At 42.4% G+C, this 26,237-nt stretch overlaps 1 protein-coding gene across 1 annotated transcript; it reads right to left on the reverse strand.

Moving 5' to 3' along the window:
- Positions 1–14,458: 14,458 nt before the first annotated feature.
- LOC311498936 (uncharacterized protein) lies at positions 14,459–20,130 on the reverse strand. The gene is made up of 4 exons (XM_084559734.1): positions 16,397–20,130; positions 16,058–16,244; positions 15,600–15,727; positions 14,459–15,326 (listed from the first exon to the last, which is right to left on the reverse strand). The coding sequence occupies exons 1-4, from the start codon at positions 16,625–16,627 to the stop codon at positions 15,009–15,011; spliced, it is 864 nt and encodes a 287-aa protein (XP_084415860.1). The 5' UTR covers positions 16,628–20,130; the 3' UTR covers positions 14,459–15,008.
- Positions 20,131–26,237: the final 6,107 nt, after the last annotated feature.

Here is a 26,237-nt window from a genome sequence, read left to right on the forward strand (position 1 = left end):
AGCTCGAGGCTAGCTCGCGGTTAGCTCGAGGCTAACTCCGCGGTTTAGTCTCCCCATTGTAACAGTCTGAGAGTCCCTAATGTTTTGTCAGTCTGTGTCTGTAATGCTATAGTGGGAGGGGAGGTGGGGGGGTTGGAGTGGGGGGGTCATAGTGTCAGGTTCTGGCTCCCTACTATAGTCCTGTAATGGGTTTAGGGGGTCATAATGTTTTGGCAGTCTATTACTGTAATGCTTAAATGGAGTGGAGGGGGGTCATAGTGTCAGATTCTGCAGCCCAACTATAGTCCTGTAATGGCTTAAGTGGTCATAATGTTTTGGCAGTCTGTGTCTGTAATGCTATAGTGGGAGGGGGGGTGGGGGGGGTTGGAGTGGGGGGGTCATAATGTCAGGTTCTGGCCCCCTACAGTACTGCAGTAATGGTTTGGGGGGGTTTTAATGTTTTGGCAGATCATGTTTTCCAGCAGCTGCGTCTGTGAACGTGTGTAAGCTGGTTGGGGTCTGGTTGTCATGGCTACCAGGGTCAACTGCTCCTGTCAGAATGTCAGTTGGAAGACGGGGAGAGAGAGAGAAAATGCTGAAAAATCGCCTCGAACAGGAAGGACTTGTGGCCAAACCGTATTTCCAATCATTGAACCGACTTAACTTTGGGCATCTTGAGGCTTTCCTGAACGTCTACATATGCAATTTGTGGGTAAAATGAAGAAATGTGACCTATTTAAAGCGATTCAAAGAAAGGTTACGTCTGCTTTCCTCCAGAAATTTCCCTGCCTTTTTAACATGGCAGTCTATGGAGCTGTGGATGGGTGTTGCTGGCGCATCTTTGTGTCTGACGCCAAAACTATAAGACTTACAGCTTTAGCAGACGGATATGAGTGAGAAGACAAATTTTCCTACGTTTCTATGTATAAATTATGTCTGTCGTGTGAAATTTGTGGCCATGGGAGCAGTTTCTGTGCAGTTTTTTGACTAATTTTCTTCTCTCCTCCTCACTCTAGCTGATGATGTCATCCACTCTAGCACAAACATTCCGCGCAATACACACCCATTATAAACCCTGAAATTTGAGTAAAAACCTACACAACTCTGAGGCTTCATAGTTTAAAAACGGTAAAAGTTGTCGATAAGTGAAGTGAATCTCTGAAGAGAAGGCAAGAGTACCTACGTTTTAAAGTTTAAATGAAGTCTCTCGGTTAAAGTATGCCAGAGCAGTTCATTGTTGAAAATGTCTGTTGATTTATTTATTTTTTCGGGCTTCTCCATTCATTTCAATGGGAAATTTATCGCGGTTTTTCGCGAATAAATTCGCGAAAAACTCACGAATCCCTTATAAAAGTAATAGCACGGGATTCGGGATCAAAACACACGTTTTGATATATCATGTGTTGGGGTCCTCTCGCCGGTTCGGGCCGCATTAATCGGCGAAAAAGGGCGGAAAATGAATAATAAGTAAAAATAAAACTGCAAAGAAACACGCAGAAGATCAATAGTGGCCTCGTGCTCACCATCACCAAGGATCAGGTGAGCAGAGAGCTGAGGAGGCTGCGCCCAATTCAGCAGAGCAGGCCTTGAGCATCCTTGGACACACTTTGTCTGGGCCCGCTGCTTTCCTTGGGCGCAGCCTCCTCAGCTCTCTGCTCACCTGATCCTTGGTGATGGTGAAGGGGAGGGGGGTTGAACTGTCCGTGGTGGTGGTGGTGGTGGGGAGGGGGAGGTGGGTTGAACTGTCTGTAGGGGTGGTGGGGAGGGGGAGGTGGTTTGAACTGTCTGTGGGGGTGGTGGTGGGGAGGGGGAGGTGGTTTGAACTGTCTGTGGGGGAGGTAGGTGGGAGAGCTCTGCAGTCCGAGGTGATGATGGACGTGATGGGGGTGTGGAGTGGGCAGTCACTGTCTGTGGGAGCTGGAGTATCAAACCTGTTAAAAAACAGGTTCAGCTGGTTTGCTCTCTCAGCATCCCCCTCTTCTGTGCTGCTGCCCTTCTTCTTGCAGCCTGTGATGGTTTTCATGCCATCCCAGACCTCCCTCATGTTGTTGTGCTGCAGCTTCTGTTCCACCTTCCTTCTGTACTCCTCCTTTGCCTCTCTCAGCTGGACCTTGAGTTCCCGCTGTACACGCTTCAGCTCGTCTCGGTCACCATCCTTGAATGCCCTCTTCTTCCTGTTAAGGATGTCCTTGACATCACTGGTGATCCAGGGCTTGTTGTTCGGGAAGCAGTGTACAGTCCTAATGGGGACCACAACATCCATACAGAAGTTCAGGTAGTCAGTAGTGCAGTGGGTGACCCCCTCGATGTCCTCACCATGTGCGTCCTGCAGGACGTTCCAGTCAGTAGATTCAAAGCAGTCCCTCAGAGCCTCCACTGCCTCAGGAGACCACTTCCTGAAGGAGCGTGTGGTTGTGGACTGTCTCTGGATCTTTGCCTTGTAGTGTGGTGTGAGCAGGACCAGGTTATGGTCAGACTTTCCCAGTGGGGGCAGAGGAGTGGCAGTGTAAGCTTCCTTCACGTTGGCATACAGGAGGTCTAACGTCCTGTTCTTCCTGGTGGGGCAGCTTACAAACTGGTGAAAGTCTGGTAGTGTGGAGTCCAGTGTGACATGATTAAAATCCCCAGAGATGGCGATGAAGGCGTCTGGGTGTTGCGTTTGCAGTCCTGCTACGGTGGAGTGGATGACGTCACACGCGGTCTCGGCGTGTGCACGCGGAGGGATGTAAACACAAACAACAATGGCGTGGGAGAACTCTCTGGGCATGTAATACGGTCTGAGACCTACCGCCAGCAACTCGATGTCTCTGTTGCACACAATCTCAGTGCGAGTCCTCCACCTTTGCGTTTGCCGCTGCTTCTGCAGTCCCTGTCCGCTCTCACCGTCGTGAATCCAGGTACATCCACATTAGCGTCCGGTGTGTTCTGAGTGAGCCAAGTTTCAGAGAGACACAGTAAACTGCTCTCCCTGAATGTCCTGTCGGTCCTCACAAGGGCCGCCAGCTCGTCCGTCTTGTTGGTGAGACAGTTAACATTCCCCATGATGATCGAAGGAACCGAGGGCTTGTACTTCCACCGCTTAGCCTCTAGCCTAGCCTTCACCTTCGTCCCGGCTCTGCGGCCTCGTCGCCTCCTCCTCAGCTCCTCAGGTATGGGGTGAACAATGCCGGCTCGTCCCGTTGTTTGGAGTAAAAGCAGCTTCTCCCTTGAATAAACAAGTTGTCCACCGCTGTGTTGCCGGTAAAAAGACATTGTATCCATAGGATATATAAAGTTACACAGCACGTGTAGTTAAAAAAAGAAAAAAAGTTGAAAAAAACACACTTTAAGCACTAAAAACGACACGACACGGACGGAGCTACTGGATCGGCGTCCTGCTCGCGCTGGCGCCGGAACTGTATATAATATAATAACCTTACAATAAGGTATTCATTATTCATTGCATTTCTGATCAAAACTGAAAGTACAACAAATGCTTTTGTGTCCCAGAGCGAGCATCAGTCCAAGGTTTAAACCAACCAATCCAAATGCAAAGCATATGTAAGCCCAAGTAACAGACAAACTGCCTGAGGCAAGTTTTTAATACGATCCATGATAATACCTCCCTCCAGAATGATGGCAGTGGAGATGGGCTGGAGGTCCACTGAACTTGGACCCTCGTGAGGACTGTCTTCACTGACAACTGTCAGCACACCAACGGTGATGCATTCTAGGGCCTCGTCTCTCGCCGTATCCTACAAAGACACACACGTTCTTCAGCATGGCAATTTGTGCTCTTCTAAAACATTAGCTGTGGAGGAAATGCTATACAAAATACACCAATCACTGTACAAAATGTATATTGTGCAGATAGAATTACATCTTCTATGTCAGCACAGATACAGTTCTATATTAATGCAGACCAAACTTTTTCTTATGTGCAAGTACTTACAGAGCATGTCTTGAAGAATTCACTGGAGTCGTCACCAAGTAAAATGGGAATGCCTTTGAGGACAACAGAGCGAAGTACTGTCACGTCTGGTGTCTAATGATACAGAGAGAGAAAAGACCAGTTAACAGAGTCATTCACAAGGCACAAGTCAGACAGGAAATAGAATAGGTTGGTCTGGATCATCTCATTTAGAATTTGATTCATGAACTATCATATAGATCAAAAGCAAAGTTAATCTACTTACCGTCCAGCTCATGTGCTGCATCAGCTCACTGAGTTTCTGGTCAACAGTTCCCTTTTTTGTTTTAAAAAGTTCGATGAAACGCGGGGCGTCCTGGTCCAGAGCCTCAAAGAAGTCTCCCTCAAGATTCTTACTGGTGATTCTATTAAACTCAGCAAACATCTGAAAAAGTATTGAGAGGGGTGGGTAGGGATGGAGAGATGGCAGAGGTGTTAACATTCCAACAATGTACATCTACACAGTGGTAGTCCTGTCTCTGACGAGCACAGACTGTTATGGTTGGTAGCTAAAGTTAGCTAAGTTAGCATCGTTCCTAACTTAATGGCCTAGCTTAAAATAAAATGATACATCCAGACTTGTTCTGATGTTCTGCCATGTGAATGACCTCCTGTTCATGGAAACTCACAAACCGCCGGGATCAGTCTCTCATCTTGAGTCAGTGGATCAGTCTCTCATCTTGAGTCAGTGGATCAGTCTCTCATCTTGAGTCAGTGGATCAGTCTCTCATCAGTGGATCAGTCTCTCATCTTGAATCAGTGGATCAGTCTCTCATCTTGAGTCAGTGGATCAGTCTCTCATCTTGAGTCAGTGGATCAGTCTCTCATCATGAGTCAGTGGATCAGTCTCTCATCAGTGGATCAGTCTCTCATCTTGAATCAGTGGATCAGTCTCTCATCTTGAATCAGTGGATCAGTCTCTCATCAGTGGATCAGTCTCTCATCAGTGGATCAGTCTCTCATCATGAGTCAGTGGATCAGTCTCTCATCTTGAGTCAGTGGATCAGTCTCTCATCTTGAATCAGTACTGACAAAAAAATAAAATAAAATCAACTCAGGCAGCGGGTGTGCGCGTGCACTTGACGAGCACGCCCGCGACCGTTACGCTACAATTTCTCAAGTTTAACATGACAAAAGTCTTCAATGTTACCTATTTTCAATAACAAGCAAGTCGTGGGTTGAAAAAAATAATAAAGTACTAACCAAGTTCCATCACAGTTTAGCCACATTATGTATAAGTTAAGCTAGCGTTAACCGACATTACGACACACATCATTACAAGCTAGCACGAAAAATATGGCGCTTACTTACAGAAACACAACGGTCTAAACAAGGGTAAAATATTACTCACCAAATGAGCGTGCCAAGCACAAGAATGCTGAAAATAATTATCACGAGTGCTGCTGCAGCAATTAGGTCCAGCTCAATAAGATCCAACTCCACCGCGTCCGTTGCGGGCATATTGTTGACATGTATCGTCAAGCGCAGAGAGGACGGGTCTGCGCATGCCCACAAGTCGAAAAAAGTTTTCAAATCCATAGAAAAAAAGACAATTATCAAAAACGTACTTTTTCTAAGTGAATCCAGCTCAAGTAGACTGAGCTGATGAGATTTTTCAACCACAAATTACACGTAACTTACTAAAAGCGAGTGTTAATAGCAATTTGATAAAAACTGATTTAAGTCAATTTACTATTTTTAATTAAATACCATGTTTGCATTTACAGCAGTAGAGTTTTCTTTATCTGAATCTGACCAAACTGTTCAACCTTTAATATTTAATAGAAAACCTACGATAAAGCTTCTCTGAGCCTTTTCATCCAAATCTCTAATTGAAAACTACGATTTTTTTTTCAAAGGTGGGGGGGGGGGGGGTAATAGAGCTGGTTTACATGGAATCTGACAAATAACCCACTCAAGCTGCTCGATCCAGGGCTTAAAGTATTCTGGCACCGTGCCGGATCTCCGGCGTGAGGTGCTTGACTGCGATGAAAAACAAAAAATAAACAAATAAATAAATAAATAAATAAATAATAAAAACTTGTTGATTTGGGTTATTGTCAGGTTCGAGTCAGTTGAGTTCGCTGACCAATGGAATGAGAGGAAACCAGCTTTCGCACCTAACCAAACTAATATTACAGCCAATCAAAAGTAGGGTGGGGGCGGGGCCTGGAAAATCTTAACTGAGATCCAGCTGCAGTTGATGCTGCGTTCATGACTTGGGGATAAAACGAGCTCTGAGTTGTTAATTGAACAGCGTCAAACTCGGAAATAACAGGTCGGAAATTACACGCATATCGTCTTTTTCCAAAATAAGCATAAATTGCTGCTGCATAAGTTTTTAGTGTTCAGCAAATAGTGACAATATCCCAAACTTATTGTTTCTCCTCCGAGTTAACCTGTAGCTTGAACGCTGACCTATTGGTTACTTCCGAGTTGTCTTGAACGCAGCAGACACAACGCAGTTTCACTGAAGATGGAGAATTAGGGCCTGTCCACACAGAAACACAGAAGTTTTGCATGGTTTTGGCCGATCGTCCACACGTATCCTGTAAACGCATTGCCCTAAAACGCACTTTTCTGAAAACGGGTCCCAGGGTGGAGAAATTCGCAAACGCACCTCTTGCGTTTCTGTGTAGACAGCAGGCTTGTGCACAATTCAGAAATTGAGAATGACTCCTAATTCCAATTCAATTCTTGAATTTGAATTGAATTTGAATTGATGTCAAAAACAGGATCTAGAATTACAATTCGAATTTGAACTAGAAAATTCCCGCGGAAATTTTTGAAGTGCCGAGTGGGCTGTTGCCGGGGTTGTGTATTGAAAAAGCACACCTAAAATAGTAATTTTTAACATGTATATTTACACACATGAGCCACTAATTCTACCATTAGCCACAATTGTTAGCAATTAGCATGTCTTTAGATGCAGTCAAGCATTAGCTGCTAATGTTAGCAATTAGCATGTCTTTACGACCATGAGCAGCTAGCACGCTGGCCGCTCTTGGTAGTAAAGCATTAGCCACTAATGTTAGCAATTAGCATGTCTTTACTAAGTAGCATGTCTTTACTACCATGAGCAGCAGCTATAACAAAAAGCACAACTCAAATAGTCATTTAAGGCCTGGTTCGCCTGGCTCGCACGCTAGCTACTCATGGCAGTAAAGCATTAACCACAAATGTTAGCAATTAGCATGTCTTTACTACCACGAGCGGCTGGCACGCTAGCTACTCATGGCAGTAAAGCATTAACCACAAATGTTAGCAATTAGCATGATTCGCTAGCCACTAATTTTAGCATTGGCTTCGTGTGGTATAGCTTCACAATACCCTCTAATAGTAATTTTTAACATGTATATTTACACACATGAGCCACTAATTCTAGCATTAGCCACAAATGTTAGCAAATAGCATGTCTTTACATGCAGTCAAGCATTAGCCGCAAATGTTAGCAATTAGCATGTCTTTACTACCACGAGCGGCTAGCACGTTAGCTACTCATGGCAGTAAAGCGTTAACCACAAATGTTAGCAATTAGCATGTCTTTACTACCATGAGCAGCTAGCACGCTGGCTGCTCTTGGTAGTAAAGCATTAGCCACTAATGTTAGCAATTAGCATGTCTTTACTCCCATGAGCAGCAGCTATAACAAAAAGCACAACTCAAATAGTCATTTAAGGCCTGGTTCCTTCTGACTGGATGGGTGTGAGTTTGATGTCATGCAGGGTACAACAAACCAAACAGGATGAGGAGGATGCAGTAGGCCTGGCTGAGAGAGCGAGACACTGAGAAGGGTCGTCCTTTACGCCCTTCTACAAACTGAAGGGCAGGTACAGGCAGCAGAGCCCTCCCAGCTCCACCTGAAAGCCAGCATCAAATAAGGAAGAGAGTGGGAGGGATCGTCACACCCCCACCTTTAAGAGGGGCATCCTCACTAGGATCCCCAGACAAAGAACGAGCAAATCGTAACAATTGATCGTTAATCATAATAATTTCAACAATAAAACTCATTACTCCTACCTGAGCAATAGTTTAACAGTTTACGGCACAGTCTTACAGTTAGAAAAACATCAATATTAAACTTAACACATCCAGGCTGTAACAAGGAATCAGCGATGAAGTGAAGACCTTCAAATTGTCCTGTTAGTCCAGCTCTTTGTCTCATGTTGGACGTCACTGCAGTCTGTCTGGATCAGCTGGAGGAAAACTATATGCAGACAAATAGACATGTCAAATAATGTTATGTAACATACTGAATATAACTCTTATGAGTGTTCAACAGCTCATTATTTATTTAATTAAAAACATCATATTATATTAAATTACTCCAATTATATATATATACTATCATTAATGTTGTTACAAGCCATAAACGTTTCGTACTTTATGTGGTGGAATAATATATTTTTCAGTTTGACACAGTTTTAGTGGCTAACCCCACTAGCCTCCACGTTAGCTCGCGGCAAACTCCCGCGGGTCTGCGGTTAAATCCCGGTTAGCTCGCGGTTAAGTCCCGGTTAGCTCGCGGTTAAATCCCGGTTAGCTTGCCGTTAGCTCGAGGCTAGCTCGCGGTTAGCTCGAGGCTAACTCCGCGGTTTAGTCTCCCCATTGTAACAGTCTGAGAGTCCCTAATGTTTTGTCAGTCTGTGTCTGTAATGCTATAGTGGGAGGGGAGGTGGGGGGGTTGGAGTGGGGGGGTCATAGTGTCAGGTTCTGGCTCCCTACTATAGTCCTGTAATGGGTTTAGGGGGTCATAATGTTTTGGCAGTCTATTACTGTAATGCTTAAATGGAGTGGAGGGGGGTCATAGTGTCAGATTCTGCAGCCCAACTATAGTCCTGTAATGGCTTAAGTGGTCATAATGTTTTGGCAGTCTGTGTCTGTAATGCTATAGTGGGAGGGGGGGTGGGGGGGGTTGGAGTGGGGGGGTCATAATGTCAGGTTCTGGCCCCCTACAGTACTGCAGTAATGGTTTGAGGGGGTTTTAATGTTTTGGCAGATCATGTTTTCCAGCAGCTGCGTGTGTGAACGTGTGTAAGCTGGTTGGGGTCTGGTTGTCATGGCTACCAGGGTCAACTGCTCCTGTCAGAATGTCAGTTGGAAGACGGGGAGAGAGAGAGAAAATGCTGAAAAAACGCCTCGAACAGGAAGGACTTGTGGCCAAACCGTATTTCCAATCATTGAACCGACTTAACTTTGGGCATCTTGAGGCTTTCCTGAACGTCTACATATGCAATTTGTGGGTAAAATGAAGAAATGTGACCTATTTAAAGCGATTCAAAAAAGGTTACTTCTGCTTTCCTCCAGAAATTTCCCTGCCTTTTTAACATGGCAGTCTATGGAGCTGTGGATGGGTGTTGCTGGCGCATCTTTGTGTCTGACGCCAAAACTATAAGACTTACAGCTTTAGCAGACGGATATGAGTGAGAAGACAAATTTTCCTACGTTTCTATGTATAAATTATGTCTGTCGTGTGAAATTTGTGGCCATGGGAGCAGTTTCTGTACAGTTTTTTGACTAATTTTCTTCTCTCCTCCTCACTCTAGCTGATGATGTCATCCACTCTAGCACAAACATTCCGCGCAATACACACCCATTATAAACCCTGAAATTTGAGTAAAAACCTACACAACTCTGAGGCTTCATAGTTTAAAAACGGTAAAAGTTGTCGATAAGTGAAGTGAATCTCTGAAGAGAAGGCAAGAGTACCTACGTTTTAAAGTTTAAATGAAGTCTCTCGGTTAAAGTATGCCAGAGCAGTTCATTGTTGAAAATGTCTGTTGATTTATTTATTTTTTCGGGCTTCTCCATTCATTTCAATGGGAAATTTATCGCGGTTTTTCGCGAATAAATTCGCGAAAAACTCACGAATCCCTTATAAAAGTAATAGCACGGGATTCGGGATCAAAACACACGTTTTGATATATCATGTGTTGGGGTCCTCTCGCCGGTTCGGGCCGCATTAATCGGCGAAAAAGGGCGGAAAATGAATAATAAGTAAAAACTAGAAAATTCCCGCAGGAAATTTTGAGAGTGCCGAGTGGGCTGTTGCCGGGGTTGTGTATTGAAAAAGCACACCTCAAATAGTAATTTTTAACATGTATATTTACACACATGAGCCACTAATTCTAGCATTAGCCACAAATGTTAGCACGCTAGCTACTCATGGCAGTAAAGCATTAACCACAAACGTTAGCAATTAGCATGATGAGCTAGCCACTAATTTTAGCATTGGCTTAGTGTGGTATAGCCTCACAATACCCTCAAATAGTAATTTTTAACATGTATATTTACACACATGAGTCACTAATTCTAGCATAAGCTGCTAATGTTAGCAATTAGCATGATGCGCTAGCCACTAATTTTAGCATTGGCTTAGTGTGGTATAGCTTCACAATACCCTCAAATAGTAATTTTTAACATGTATATTTACACACATGAACCACTAATTCTAGCATAAGCTGCTAATGTTAGCAATTAGCATGATGCGCTAGCCACTAATTTTAGCATTGGCTTAGTGTGGTATAGCTTCACAATACCCTCAAATAGTAATTTTTAACATGTATATTTACACACATGAGCCACTAATTCTAGCATTAGCCATAAATGTTAGCAATTAGCATGTCTTTACTACCACGAGCGGCTCGCACGCTAGCTACTCATGGCAGTAAAGCATTAACCACAAATGTTAGCAATTAGCATGTCTTTACTACCACGAGCGGCTGGCACGCTAGCTACTCATGGCAGTAAAGCATTAACCACAAATGTTAGCAATTAGCATGATTCGCTAGCCACTAATTTTAGCATTGGCTTCGTGTGGTATAGCTTCACAATACCCTCAAATAGTAATTTTTAACATGTATATTTACACACATGAGCCACTAATTCTAGCATTAGCCACAAATGTTAGCAAATAGCATGTCTTTACATGCAGTCAAGCATTAGCCGCAAATGTTAGCAATTAGCATGTCTTTACTACCACGAGCGGCTAGCACGCTAGCTACTCATGGCAGTAAAGCGTTAACCACAAATGTTAGCAATTAGCATGTCTTTACTACCATGAGCAGCTAGCACGCTGGCTGCTCTTGGTAGTAAAGCATTAGCCACTAATGTTAGCAATTAGCATGTCTTTACTCCCATGAGCAGCAGCTATAACAAAAAGCACAACTCAAATAGTCATTTAAGGCCTGGTTCCTTCTGACTGGATGGGTGTGAGTTTGATGTCATGCAGGGTACAACAAACCAAACAGGATGAGGAGGATGCAGTAGGCCTGGCTGAGAGAGCGAGACACTGAGAAGGGTCGTCCTTTATGCCCTTCTACAAACTGAAGGGCAGGTACAGGCAGCAGAGCCCTCCCAGCTCCACCTGAAAGCCAGCATCAAATAAGGAAGAGAGTGGGAGGGATCGTCACACCCCCACCTTTAAGAGGGGCATCCTCACTAGGATCCCCAGACAAAGAACGAGCAAATCGTAACAATTGATCGTTAATCATAATAATTTCAACAATAAAACTCATTACTCCTACCTGAGCAATAGTTTAACAGTTTACGGCACAGTCTTACAGTTAGAAAAACATCAATATTAAACTTAACACATCCAGGCTGTAACAAGGAATCAGCGATGAAGTGAAGACCTTCAAATTGTCCTGTTAGTCCAGCTCTTTGTCTCATGTTGGACGTCACTGCAGTCTGTCTGGATCAGCTGGAGGAAAACTATATGCAGACAAATAGACATGTCAAATAATGTTATGTAACATACTTAATATAACTCTTATGAGTGTTCAACAGCTCATTATTTATTTCATTAAAAACATCATATTATATTAAATTACTCCAATTATATATATATACTATCATTAATGTTGTTACAAGCCATAAACGTTTCGTACTTTATGTGATGGAATAATATATTTTTCAGTTTGACACAGTTTTAGTGGCTAACCCCACTAGCCTCCACGTTAGCTCGCAGCAAACTCCCGCGGGTCTGCGGTTAAATCCCGGTTAGCTCGCGGTTAAGTCCCGGTTAGCTCGCGGTTAAATCCCGGTTAGCTTGCCGTTAGCTCGAGGCTAGCTCGCGGTTAGCTCGAGGCTAACTCCGCGGTTTAGTCTCCCCATTGTAACAGTCTGAGAGTCCCTAATGTTTTGTCAGTCTGTGTCTGTAATGCTATAGTGGGAGGGGAGGTGGGGGGGTTGGAGTGGGGGGGTCATAGTGTCAGGTTCTGGCTCCCTACTATAGTCCTGTAATGGGTTTAGGGGGTCATAATGTTTTGGCAGTCTATTACTGTAATGCTTAAATGGAGTGGAGGGGGGTCATAGTGTCAGATTCTGCAGCCCAACTATAGTCCTGTAATGGCTTAAGTGGTCATAATGTTTTGGCAGTCTGTGTCTGTAATGCTATAGTGGGAGGGGGGGTGGGGGGGGTTGGAGTGGGGGGGTCATAATGTCAGGTTCTGGCCCCCTACAGTACTGCAGTAATGGTTTGGGGGGGTTTTAATGTTTTGGCAGATCATGTTTTCCAGCAGCTGCGTCTGTGAACGTGTGTAAGCTGGTTGGGGTCTGGTTGTCATGGCTACCAGGGTCAACTGCTCCTGTCAGAATGTCAGTTGGAAGACGGGGAGAGAGAGAGAAAATGCTGAAAAATCGCCTCGAACAGGAAGGACTTGTGGCCAAACCGTATTTCCAATCATTGAACCGACTTAACTTTGGGCATCTTGAGGCTTTCCTGAACGTCTACATATGCAATTTGTGGGTAAAATGAAGAAATGTGACCTATTTAAAGCGATTCAAAGAAAGGTTACGTCTGCTTTCCTCCAGAAATTTCCCTGCCTTTTTAACATGGCAGTCTATGGAGCTGTGGATGGGTGTTGCTGGCGCATCTTTGTGTCTGACGCCAAAACTATAAGACTTACAGCTTTAGCAGACGGATATGAGTGAGAAGACAAATTTTCCTACGTTTCTATGTATAAATTATGTCTGTCGTGTGAAATTTGTGGCCATGGGAGCAGTTTCTGTGCAGTTTTTTGACTAATTTTCTTCTCTCCTCCTCACTCTAGCTGATGATGTCATCCACTCTAGCACAAACATTCCGCGCAATACACACCCATTATAAACCCTGAAATTTGAGTAAAAACCTACACAACTCTGAGGCTTCATAGTTTAAAAACGGTAAAAGTTGTCGATAAGTGAAGTGAATCTCTGAAGAGAAGGCAAGAGTACCTACGTTTTAAAGTTTAAATGAAGTCTCTCGGTTAAAGTATGCCAGAGCAGTTCATTGTTGAAAATGTCTGTTGATTTATTTATTTTTTCGGGCTTCTCCATTCATTTCAATGGGAAATTTATCGCGGTTTTTCGCGAATAAATTCGCGAAAAACTCACGAATCCCTTATAAAAGTAATAGCACGGGATTCGGGATCAAAACACACGTTTTGATATATCATGTGTTGGGGTCCTCTCGCCGGTTCGGGCCGCATTAATCGGCGAAAAAGGGCGGAAAATGAATAATAAGTAAAAATAAAACTGCAAAGAAACACGCAGAAGATCAATAGTGGCCTCGTGCCTATGGCACGAGGCCACTCCTCCCATAGCTTGCTATGGGAGGAGTGGCCTCGTGTCATAGGCACTCGGCACTAACTAGAAAATTCCCGCAGGAAATTTTGAGAGTGACTCGAGGGCTGCTGCCGGGGTTATTAAAAAAAGAAAAGGAAAAAGATGTTAGCATTACCAATACTAATGTTGGCATTACCATTTGCCACGCTAACGCGCGGCGCTGACGCACTAAACTACACAGTAAATTTTGCAGTGTTAAAGTAACACTTAAAGAGTTAAATTTAACACCATTTCCGAGTGTATTTGGTCCAACTCGGAATTAGTGTTAAATTAACTCTTACCATAGTGTTTAGAATTTAGAGTTAAATTAACTCTAAATAGAGTAAAAATTTAACACTCGCTTACACTGAATAGTGTTATTGAAATTTTACACCAAAGGTTAAATAACACTGAAGAGTGTAAATATTATTCTTGGTAGAGTTGATAATTCACTCTTCTATGGTGTCAAATCAATTCTGATTGAGTTCCATTCCAGTACAGATTAACACTCTAATAAGTGTTGATATTACACACTGCTGTGTTGATAATTTACTCTCTTGCAGTGAAAAACAAGCTCTTATAGAGTAAAATTCTAACACTGTATAGTGTGAATGAAATTTGACACCATTTCTGAAAATAAATCTTAGCAGTGTTAATTTTACACTTTTGTAGTGTCAACTTACATGCAACACCATTAAGTGAGTAAAAATCACAAGTTTCCACAAAATAATGCATTTAAGAACTTTATTAGCAGCTCTCAACTATGTCAGGCTGAAATATCATCTCATCAAAACATCTCATGTAGAATACAAATCTACATTTAAAACATTGACCTTAAGTCTGCATAAAATGACAATATGGAACAACATAGAAAGAAGAATCTGTCGTTCCATACTTCAATTGTACATCAAATGGTCTGAAGTAACGCAGCTCACTTATGTTCAACATCTTTAGAACCCTGTCAGGATGCAGCCTGACCTCTGTTTCCTGTGGAGATAAGCACTGTAAAGCTGCATCTTTAGCTTGACTATGAATCTCAGAACACACTTCTTCCATAGAGGAAACAAAACTATTTACAGCAGATTGACTTAATCCGGCTGCCTTGAGTTGTGCAACAGCAGAAGCACACATATCTAGAGTGCTCCTATTGGAGTTTCTCAACAGTTCAGATGTTGTGGTTACCTCATCTTTGTTACCCGTCAGCGATGTTGTGGCTGTCTCATCTACATTAGCTGTCACCACCTCTCCTGTGCTCAAATTAACATCAGTGTCAACCTCCTGGTCAATATACTCAGTGTGTTTGGTGTTTAAATGTTTCCTAAAACCAGAAAATGTACCAAACACAAATCCACATCCAGTCTGGGCACATTTAAGCCTGAGATTTTTTCCAGGTAAGTAACCATGAACTAATCGTAAATGCCTAACAAGCATATTTGAACTTGTTAACTCAGCCTGACAAACAAAACACTGCATGATAGAGGAGAAACTTCAAGCACTAATGAAGCAACCTCGCCCTAACTTCAGAGACACGAGGACTTTCCTTGACCTTGCCGACATCAATGTTGTACACTGTGGTTTGGATAAAAGTGTACATGTTGTGGAGCATGCTGTTGTATGATGTGCCAAACACAAAATGAGCCTTAAACAGTTCATCAAAGGCACCAAGAGAAGAGGTTGACCTGCAAGGTATGGCATTCTTGTCAAGAATGATGAAGAACTGATGGATTGCATTCTTCTTAACTCCAACAGCCAGGAGATAGGGTTGAGCTCTGGTGGTGATGGCATCGAGATGCTCTTGAATGTTTGTTCCACTCTGCGAAGACAAACACATGAAGATATGATTACAATTGGACAATTGTAATACATAAAACCAAAACAAAAAGAACAGAAAAACTAAATAATAATACTTTAAGTGAGACATATTCACCACCAACTAGTTGCTTATTAGAATACACGTTAGCATCATATTGGCTGTCAGTACTCATTACAAAGCACTTTATTAATGCCTTATTGTGCATGACCATATTCTACAACTATTAGGCAATTATATAAGATTTGACCCTCAATAACCTCCAAAAACACAAACCTTCTTGAAGACCACAAGATGCTTCTCTGCTTGGGATGCCGAAACCTTTCCTGGTCTCTTCCGACCCTGAGCAGAGGGTGGAATCAGGTGTAGCAGCAATAAAACCGACGAAAGGTCACTGTCCCAACCTGTAACAACAATCGTGTGTTCAATCTCAACACACTTCAGTTATGCGGGCTGTCAACAAAATTCAGTGGCTCTGCAATGGCAGTAGCATTTAAATAAAAAAAAAAAAAAACAATAACGGAAAGATAGCAGTTTTATATCATCACAAGAAGTTATCCAAATCAAACCATGGGACAAACACTTCAGTGCTTTTGAAGTTTTGTTCAATATACTGCGTACATAATGTCCTCTTACATTTATCACACATCCAGATATGTAAATGTTTAGATATGATAATTATATATTCCAAGTATATGAGAGCAGCAGAAGAAGAACACGAACAATTATCTTACCAAAGTCAACATCAACTTCAGTGCCATCCTCAGGAGGATCAGCTGCCAGCAAGAGTTCTTCAAGCTCACTTGTGGATAGAAGCTTTCTGCATTGTTGGATGATCTTTTTCTTGAACATGACCGGCCACCTCTCCAGAAGCTTGCTTGAGGTATCCTCTCCAAACATCAGAATGAAATCCTGTTCAACCTGGGGTGGGGTGGTGATGGGTGACAATTTCAATTTCAGGCAACCAAAGTTAACGGGTGATAGTTATTGGGGTATTACTACAACGCCTGTCTACCGTCTTATAAGAACTATTCAACTGTCATAATGTTTTCAAAATAATGATAGATAATTACCAAGCCTTTGACGTCTTTAAAACGTGGAAAGTCAGACAGTATGTTGCTCGACTGCTGGGGGTCAAGGACCATGTTGCGGCGATACACAAACGTCAGTTTCATTTTCTTGTTGACAGTGTCCTCATCAGCTGAATGTTTCATCAATGAGATTGCTTCGTTGCACTCATCTTCAGTCAGGGCAGTCTCTGGATCGAACTCGGACTCTCGTCTGACAGTTGGTCCTCCAGACATGGCTTCACCAGATGATCCTTTGGCTGATTCTACATAACATGGGAAAATACAGTATTATAAATACTGATATCAAAAACAGTTTTAGAAACCTGGCAAACTTTTAAAGAGGTACTCTTTACTCTTTATACCAAAAGTATAAACTTAATTACTGACTGTACTGTGATGAAACATATCAGTGCTGGTGTTAATATTGACATTTTTTTCTTCACAACTTATGATTATTACTATTATTTTGTGCATTGAAAGTGGCTCAAAATGTCTACTGTTTTGAATCAAAGTCAGAGGAATTGAAGGGTGTAGTTAGACTTCAAGAAAAATATTGTATTATTTTAAACATTATGTGCAACAAATGCAATAACTGATCTTGCGACTGTTTTGTTCCATACATTTTTCCAGTATTACCTCCAAACGACGATCGCCTGTCTTCAGCTGTAGTTAGTAGATAGTTTTAATCCTCCAGGCCAAGTACCCAGTTCCACTCACACCATCATAATAGTGCTCCTTGGAGGATGAAAGGATAACAAAAAAAAAAGACATTCATTAATAACATTTAAAAGTGAAAACAACAGGCTCCGATAGGATTCAAAATTTTTCAATACAGCATTTAACATTACTACAACCATTACTGTGTGCAACTCACATAGCCACTCTTAGAGAATGGGTCACTGAGGTAGGGGAATAAGGTCACTATTCCTCTGGCGTACATTTCTTTCACTTGTCTGGGTGGGGATGTACTGCAAGGAGAAAGGGGTTTGCGGTTATATTCACTGGATTTAATTTCGATTTCAAATTAATCTCTAAGCAGAACACAAGGACTGTTAACAAATTACCCATTCTTTTCTGTCATGTCAGCTGCTAGTATGTTGACCATTTTTCGTCTGGTTTCATCAGTCAAGGATTTGGTTCGCCTGTATTCATTTATTACACGTTCCCCACCAGGTTTGTTGGTAAGAACGGATTCCACCAACTTGAAACACAATACAAAACAATTCAGCACATTAGGACTATATCCACTGCAAATCAGAGTTCACTTAAATGCTGGAAATAAATTCATATCATGGCTAAAGATGTCCCGATTCAATCTCAAAGATATCGGCGGAACAATCAGCAGACTACAGACAGTTTATTAATTCAGGTAAAGGCTGCACCGAAGTAACAAACACTGAAGAGCTCCATCCAGACAGTGACATGGTTATAAGGATTACAGAGAGGATTTGTTAATTTATATTTTATTGTTAAAGATAATAATAATAAAAACAAGCATATAAATTTAATTGATTTTAATAACTTTGATGTACTTGAAGTGTACACTTTATTATAATAAAATAAAAAACTTTCAGGAGCTAAAAAACAAAAAACTTCAAGACATAATGAGATCAACAATGTCTTCCAACCACGTAAATGTCATAAGAACTTATTTCTAAGAACTTACTTGCTCAGCTTCTGCGTCCAACCTCTGGCGTTTTCTGGAGGGACTATCGGAAATGATGTCTGTGTCCTCAGAGTCCAAGGAATTGAGGGATGATGGTTGGGATTGCTCAGGAGAGGCTACCGTGGAAACAGATTCTAATCATGAATTGAGAAATCGAAATAAGAACACATTATATAGAGTTTGCTGATAACCCTAACCTGTCACTTCTAATAAACATCATAACATAATAGAAATTTAACAGAAACAAACCTGAGTCATATTTGATGGTTAACACCCCAGTGGAGGGATCCGTTACTACATCCTGAAAAACATCTTCATCCAACTCAGTCCCTGAACTGTCGACAACTTTCACACCTTCTGTTACAGCTGGGACACCAAACTTTGCAAATGCTAGGACACAGGAACAAAAGCTTGTGTAAACAAGAAAACCATTGCTTATCTAATGATAACATTTCACTACTCACTTAATATTCACTGAATCTGGATTACCTTTTACAGTAGGGCTCAAACAAACACTTAATGTGAATTAAAATTATTTTTTATGTTTTTGTACCAACTATACTTTAAGCAATGCATCCAAAGTTAAGGGTGTGGTTAGAAAGGGTAACACAAAACACATATAGACGTTTGTAAGATATTGATTAATTCCAAAATCCAAGAACTTAAAATTTTCCATCATTTTATATTAATATTCCAGTATATCAATTTTAAACAGCTACTATTACTATTAGCATTTAAAGCTCCTTGTGCAAATCTTAATTCCCTGCAGAGAGTATCAGCACAGTTCATGGTTAAAGTTCATGTGCTCATTATTACAATAAACAAAAACTATATGCACTGTATTCCCTCAAATTTGAGAATATACATAACATACATAAGAATATCATGCATTTCAACTGAACAGTCCAGAAGCGAGGCCACCTTTTGAGGTGAATCACGTTCACTTTGAGTATAATAAAGTTTGTTTCAAGCCACCAAACTGCTGGGAAATAATCAGCTATTTTGCAGAAATGACCAGTAAGATTTAATTTAACTTAATCATGTCATCTTCCTGAAGGTGCCCAACTGTCATACGGATTTACTTTACATTGCTGTAGTAACGTTACTTAATCCTACCGTTACAATACAAAAACCACCGGGCGCGTCCGCATTACATGTGCTATTCAATGTTTCAAAACCTACCGGCAGCCGTGGTACGGGAAGCGTCACCAAAGCGGGCCTCCGCTGATCTATTTTTGACGGACACCGCGGGCAGCCCGCTTCAACACAGAGCACCTCGAGCGGGCAGAAGCCGGACACAGAAAAAGCAGAGAGGATCCGGTCGATTTTCAAAATAAAACACACCGCGCAAACTACCGGTAGTAAAAACAGACAAAAGAGAAACTAATTAACTACGTAGCATATTTACACACGGAGAAGCAGATCTAGAAGCACATAAACGAAAGAAAATGACAAAAATCTGAGCAAGTAAACAAAGTCTGGCGGGCTAATCGCTTCTGAAACGCTCCCGCTAGGGTTTGAAGTCGCGTGCAGGACCGACCAAAACAGCGTCACGTGACAGAGACGTGCGGGTTTCGGGGTTAAATTTAATGTCTCCAACACATTAAAAACGACAACGTCTGTCAGTAACACCTGCAGTAACTTTAAAATACAAAAGACAACGCTTACTCAGTACCCAGAGTTAATGTCTACCCGCTCATGCAAAGGCAACGGATAGTCCAGCTAACATGAACTTTAGCTAGTTTAGCCAACTCCCCACACTAGCAATCTTCGCTATTCCACTATAATATTTGAACGTCACAAAGAACTACACAATCACACATCCACACTGTATTAACAAAGTTAACATAACTCTTGATAATTTGAGTGTTTGCTAGTTAATGTTAATTAGCTAACGTTAGCTACCTTAATGCTGCTCGCACATGGACTTGACATTCACTCGGCCACTACACATTAGCCGTCTGAAATTCGGCATTTGAAGACATAAAACGAGTTAAAGTTCACAGTTAACAGTGATATAAAGTCATTCTAAAATGCTGCTTCTGTTGAAAGGACAAATAATGCGTTTAATAGTCAACTAGAAAATTCCCGCGGAAATTTTTGAAGTGCCGAGTGGGCTGTTGCCGGGGTTGTGTATTGAAAAAGCACACCTCAAATAGTAATTTTTAACATGTATATTTACACACATGAGCCACTAATTCTACCATTAGTCATAGTGTCAGGTTCTGGCTCCCTACTATAGTCCTGTAATGGGTTTAGGGGGTCATAATGTTTTGGCAGTCTATTACTGTAATGCTTAAATGGAGTGGAGGGGGGTCATAGTGTCAGATTCTGCAGCCCAACTATAGTCCTGTAATGGCTTAAGTGGTCATAATGTTTTGGCAGTCTGTGTCTGTAATGCTATAGTGGGAGGGGGGGTGGGGGGGGTTGGAGTGGGGGGGTCATAATGTCAGGTTCTGGCCCCCTACAGTACTGCAGTAATGGTTTGAGGGGGTTTTAATGTTTTGGCAGATCATGTTTTCCAGCAGCTGCGTGTGTGAACGTGTGTAAGCTGGTTGGGGTCTGGTTGTCATGGCTACCAGGGTCAACTGCTCCTGTCAGAATGTCAGTTGGAAGACGGGGAGAGAGAGAGAAAATGCTGAAAAAACGCCTCGAACAGGAAGGACTTGTGGCCAAACCGTATTTCCAATCATTGAACCGACTTAACTTTGGGCATCTTGAGGCTTTCCTGAACGTCTACATATGCAATTTGTGGGTAAAATGAAGAAATGTGACCTATTTAAAGCGATTCAAAAAAGGTTACTTCTGCTTTCCTCCAGAAATTTCCCTGCCTTTTTAACATGGCAGTCTATGGAGCTGTGGATGGGTGTTGCTGGCGCATCTTTGTGTCTGACGCCAAAACTATAAGACTTACAGCTTTAGCAGACGGATATGAGTGAGAAGACAAATTTTCCTACGTTTCTATGTATAAATTATGTCTGTCGTGTGAAATTTGTGGCCATGGGAGCAGTTTCTGTACAGTTTTTTGACTAATTTTCTTCTCTCCTCCTCACTCTAGCTGATGATGTCATCCACTCTAGCACAAACATTCCGCGCAATACACACCCATTATAAACCCTGAAATTTGAGTAAAAACCTACACAACTCTGAGGCTTCATAGTTTAAAAACGGTAAAAGTTGTCGATAAGTGAAGTGAATCTCTGAAGAGAAGGCAAGAGTACCTACGTTTTAAAGTTCAAATGAAGTCTCTCGGTTAAAGTATGCCAGAGCAGTTCATTGTTGAAAATGTCTGTTGATTTATTTATTTTTTCGGGCTTCTCCATTCATTTCAATGGGAAATTTATCGCGGTTTTTCGCGAATAAATTCGCGAAAAACTCACGAATCCCTTATAAAAGTAATAGCACGGGATTCGGGATCAAAACACACGTTTTGATATATCATGTGTTGGGGTCCTCTCGCCGGTTCGGGCCGCATTAATCGGCGAAAAAGGGCGGAAAATGAATAATAAGTAAAAAAAATAAAACTGCAAAGAAACACGCAGAAGATCAATAGTGGCCTCGTGCCTATGGCACGAGGCCACTCCTCCCATAGCTATGGGAGGAGTGGCCTCGTGCCATAGGCACTCGGCACTAATTAGGAGACACTTACCGCAGTCCTTCGGCACGAAGAAAATGGCGGCCTGAAATTTCCATTAGACGAGGGGGGTGGGCGGAGCTTTCCAGAGTACGTTTGACACTCCGTAGTTTAACGACGTATATTTTCACCAACACTGGGCGGTATCTTACTCCAGCTGTTGTTGTAATAACTCTGAAGGAGTCAATGTACTTTGACACTGCATATTTAACACTGTAGAATTTACTTTGAGCTAAGGGTAGAGATTAGCACAGTCACGCACACACACAATAGAAAACATTCAGCTCAGATGTACACACAGAGCAAGCAGAGTGACAGTCACCTCAAAAAATGTCTTGCTTTACCTCTCTGTTACTGCCTGTCTGTCTTTTACCCTCTCTCTGTCTCTTTCTTTGTTATTTACTTAAATAAACTGAAATTAACTGCCAAGGACTACAAAAATGGCTGCAGCTGTGGCCCTGGCCTGAGGCTGCCATGGTGACTCTGCTGGTTGCCATGACTACTCACAGACACAGGAGAGGAGAAGGAAGAAATTTTGATTTTTTGCCCTCTGACAGTCCTCGCATTTGGGCTCACTGAGGCAAAACCAAAGCTCACATCAGAAAAAAAAAACAGACAGTGATTGGCAGGAGAAGTTCCCGAACACACTGATGTAATTTTGGTGTCTCTGGAGTAAATATTGTGGAAACTGTGGCGAGTATAAGAAGAGGGTGGATTCAGCTTTCCTCGAAAATCAGCTTCATATTTTGAATGGGAGTTTATTGGCAGTTGGAGCGGGACACTCCTCACTCTGGGGCACGCCATTCAAATTCAGAAAATGTCTCGTCTTAGGCGAGCACATTGTATGAATCAGGACAAGTTCCTCTACAAAAGTGGAAAAAATCTAATGTCTACGATGTAAGATGTGCCCAGGAGCAGCGTGGAAAGAGAAAAATTTCAGTGAATTTCAGACAGCCTCTACCACTCTAGCCTCTGAGGTCTCCCACTCTACGCCGAACATTCCACGCAATACACACCCATTATAAACTCAGAAATTTCACATGATTGATCACGATGATTGACGAGTGATTGATCGAAAAGTATAAAAGATATCAAATATCTGAATAGAACTTTTATAGAGGACAAATTTACCTACATTTTAAAGTTTAAATGAAGTCTCTAGGTGAAATTTTGCGGGAGGAGTTAGCTTTTGAAAATGCCCCTCAAAAGTGTCAGTTTTTTCGTTTTTTCGCAGTTTCCCATTCATTTCAATGGGACGATTTTCGCAGTTTTTCGCGAATAAATTCGCGAAAAATTCGTGGATTCCTTATAAAAGTAATAGCACACCATTCCCGATAAAGGCGCACGTTTTGATGTAATTTTTGTCGGTGTCGCCCCAAAATTGCGGGGCGAGTTAGAGACCGAAAAAAGGTACGGAAGATGAATAATAATATAGAAGAAACACGCAGAAGAACAATAGTGTCTCGTGGCTTCGCCACGAGACACGACTCCCCATATAGCTTAGAGCTATATGGGGAGTCGTGTCTCGTGCGTAGCCTCGAGTCACTAATAAAACTGCAAAGAAACACGCAGAAGATCACTCCTCCCATAGCTTGCTATGGGAGGAGTGGCCTCGTGTCATAGGCACTCGGCACTAATTAAAGGAAGCAGAATTGCAATTCAATACAAATTCAAAGAAATTCATACACATAAGTGAAGTGTTTAACAATGAATGTAGGAGCCAAATACACTGTTATGGGGAAGCAGGGTGAAATTGTATTTGTTGTGGGTACAGTAGGGGGCGCTGTAGTAGTTTCGACACAAAGGTAGAAAGGTAATGGGAAATCCGGGGCCGTCAGGTGTTGTGTGACCCCGGAAGGGCAAACGGTTTTTGACCGCTAAGACACAAGGGTTTGAATATTTAGGTTTGGAGGATGTATGGAATAACTTTTTGTATCACACAGAAAATAAAACGCCGATTGAAGGATCAGTCAAGGGACGCGTGTGGACTCATTCCTTGAACGCTTAGCGCGTCAGATAGGTCGCTCCGGGGCCAAACCCTCAGTAGCTTATAGTAGATTAAGCTCCTTTAACATTAGTCAAAAACCTCCGCAACGATTGGACTTTGTTTGTGAAACCTTCGGCACGTTCGGCACAGACCGGAGGTGTCACAGGAGGAGAGCTACCAGGTGTTGGATCTCTGCGTGCTGGATGTTGCAGTTTCATCGACACAGGAGCGACGGTGCTAAAGCTAAAACTGCTAACAAGCGTCGGATCAGCTGATCACCGCTCGGCGCCCAACGCGTAAGGTATGTGTAGCGCTACACGGTAATGGCCATTCAAATCGTGTGCACACGTAAGTCCAATGCATTGGTTACCGACTTGAACAGAACACAGACTTTGCGTTGACTGATTACATTGCGAACTATTCACGGACTGGCTGACTGGTTGCCATGGAGACGCAGGACGCTGTGTCGGACATTACCGGAACTGATGTGCGAAATGCTAGTAAACCGGGCAGTGTGACTAGTGGGATGGGAACTCAAACTACAAAACGAGTGATTAAACTCACTGCTAAAGCACTTGCCGAGAAATTGGACAGGCTGCAGAATGCTAGGAAGGCAAAGCTAAACAAAGCAGCCACAATAAGGAAAACGATCCAAAGTTACATGTTAAAAGGTGAAAAAATACAGGTTCAAAATGCTCTTGGGGAATTGATTGATGTGTGTGAAGAGGTAAAATGCTTGCATGAATCTTTGTTGTGTCTATTACCATCTGATGAAGCAGAAAACCACAAAATATGGTTTAAAGCAAAGATGCTGTTTAATGATGAGTGTGTCAAAGAGGTAAAGGTGTGGGTCTCTGGCAATGAAGGTTGTGTAAATGATCGTGAAAATGTTGAGTATGACATAAATCCCAATGACAGTATTTCCAATATTGGGAGCAAACGTTCAGCCAAGAGTGTTAACAGTGATAGGTCCAGTACCACATCCTCTGCACGAGTTAAAGCTGAGGCAGAGAGAGCTGCAATTGTTGCTCGTGCTGCAATTTTAAAGGAACAGCATGCTTTGGAGGAGCAGGAGCAACAGTTGAGGAGGAGAAGGGAACAACTTCATGTGGAGGCTGAATTAGCTGCATCTGCTGCTAAGCTGGAAGTGCGACAGGCTTTAAGTCGGAAAGGCTCTCGTGCAGCCTCAAATGGCATGAGTTCCTATTTTGAAAAGGAAAAAGGAAAACGTGAATCAATCCATGTCTTAAATCCTATGGCAAATGAATACAAACCTGAAGCATGGAAGTCAACACAACAACCACATGATTTAACAACATGGACTCTGCCGTCAGACAAACCACCACCAAAAGCTGTGCAACGAAAGGAATCTGAACAGCAGTTTGAAATGGGTTCGAAACATGAATACATCTCCAAGGAACTAGAACAAGGAAACATAGTAAAAGGAACATCACAGTATTTACCTCGACAGACATCAAATACACAGTTAAAGGAGGAGGAAGCCCATTCTACAAGTCAACAGATAAAACTTCAAAGTCTGCCTCTTGACCTACTAACCATCATGCAAAGGCAAAATGAGATCACTGCTGCCCTGGTACAGCAGCAACGCTCGCTGACACTACCATCACGAGAAATTCCTATATTTGATGGAGATCCTCTCAAATATGGAACGTTCATCAAAGCTTTTGAGCAAGGAGTGGAGGAAAAGGCCGGAAAGGCTGATTGCTTATACTATTTGGAGCAATTCACACGGGGACAACCAAGAGAGCTAGTGCGCAGCTGCCAACACATGGGCTATGAGCGTGGCTACGCTCTAGCAAAGTCACTCATTCAAAAACATTTTGGAAATCCATACAAAGTAGCGGCAGCTTATATGGAAAAGGCTTTGGCTTGGCAGGCAATGAAAACTGAACAGTTGAAAGAGCTCGAGGCTTTCTCCCTATTCTTGCGAGGATGCTGCAATGCAATGGAGGAACTGCAATATCTGGAAGAACTGGACATGCCTGTGAATATGAGAGCCATTGTCACAAAATTGCCATATAAAATGAGAGAACAATGGAGGACTGCAGCACATGACATCATGGAAAATGCATGCCGCAGAGCTCGGTTTGGTGACTTAGTCATGTTTATAGAGCGACGTGTCAGAATACTTTCTGACCCCCTATTTGGCGACATACAGGACCCATTACCTGTTGGTGCTGGGATAAAAGCAAGCACCAGGTTTAAATCTCAGACCGTCTTTAAATCACAACCAAGGGACAGAGTAAGGGGAAGTGTTGTTGCCACCACAGTGACATCTATGGATCCATCAAAGGGAGGCGAACAGACACCAGATCCTGGAAAGCTGGAACGTGGATGTTTTTGTTGTGCTCGTAATCACTCATTGGAGGAATGCAAACAGTTCCAAGGAAAAAAGCACAAGGAAAAACTACAGTTTCTACGGGAAGGGGGAGTTTGCTCTGGATGTTTGTGTGTTGGACACATGAGCCGAGACTGTGAGAAGCGCTCGACATGTAAAGTTTGTAGACAAGCTCATCCCACCGTGCTTCACATCAAA

The sequence above is a fragment of the Chelon labrosus genome, assembly GCF_963514085.1.
Source record: "Chelon labrosus genome assembly, chromosome: 14".
Taxonomy (NCBI): Eukaryota; Metazoa; Chordata; class Actinopteri; order Mugiliformes; family Mugilidae; genus Chelon; species Chelon labrosus.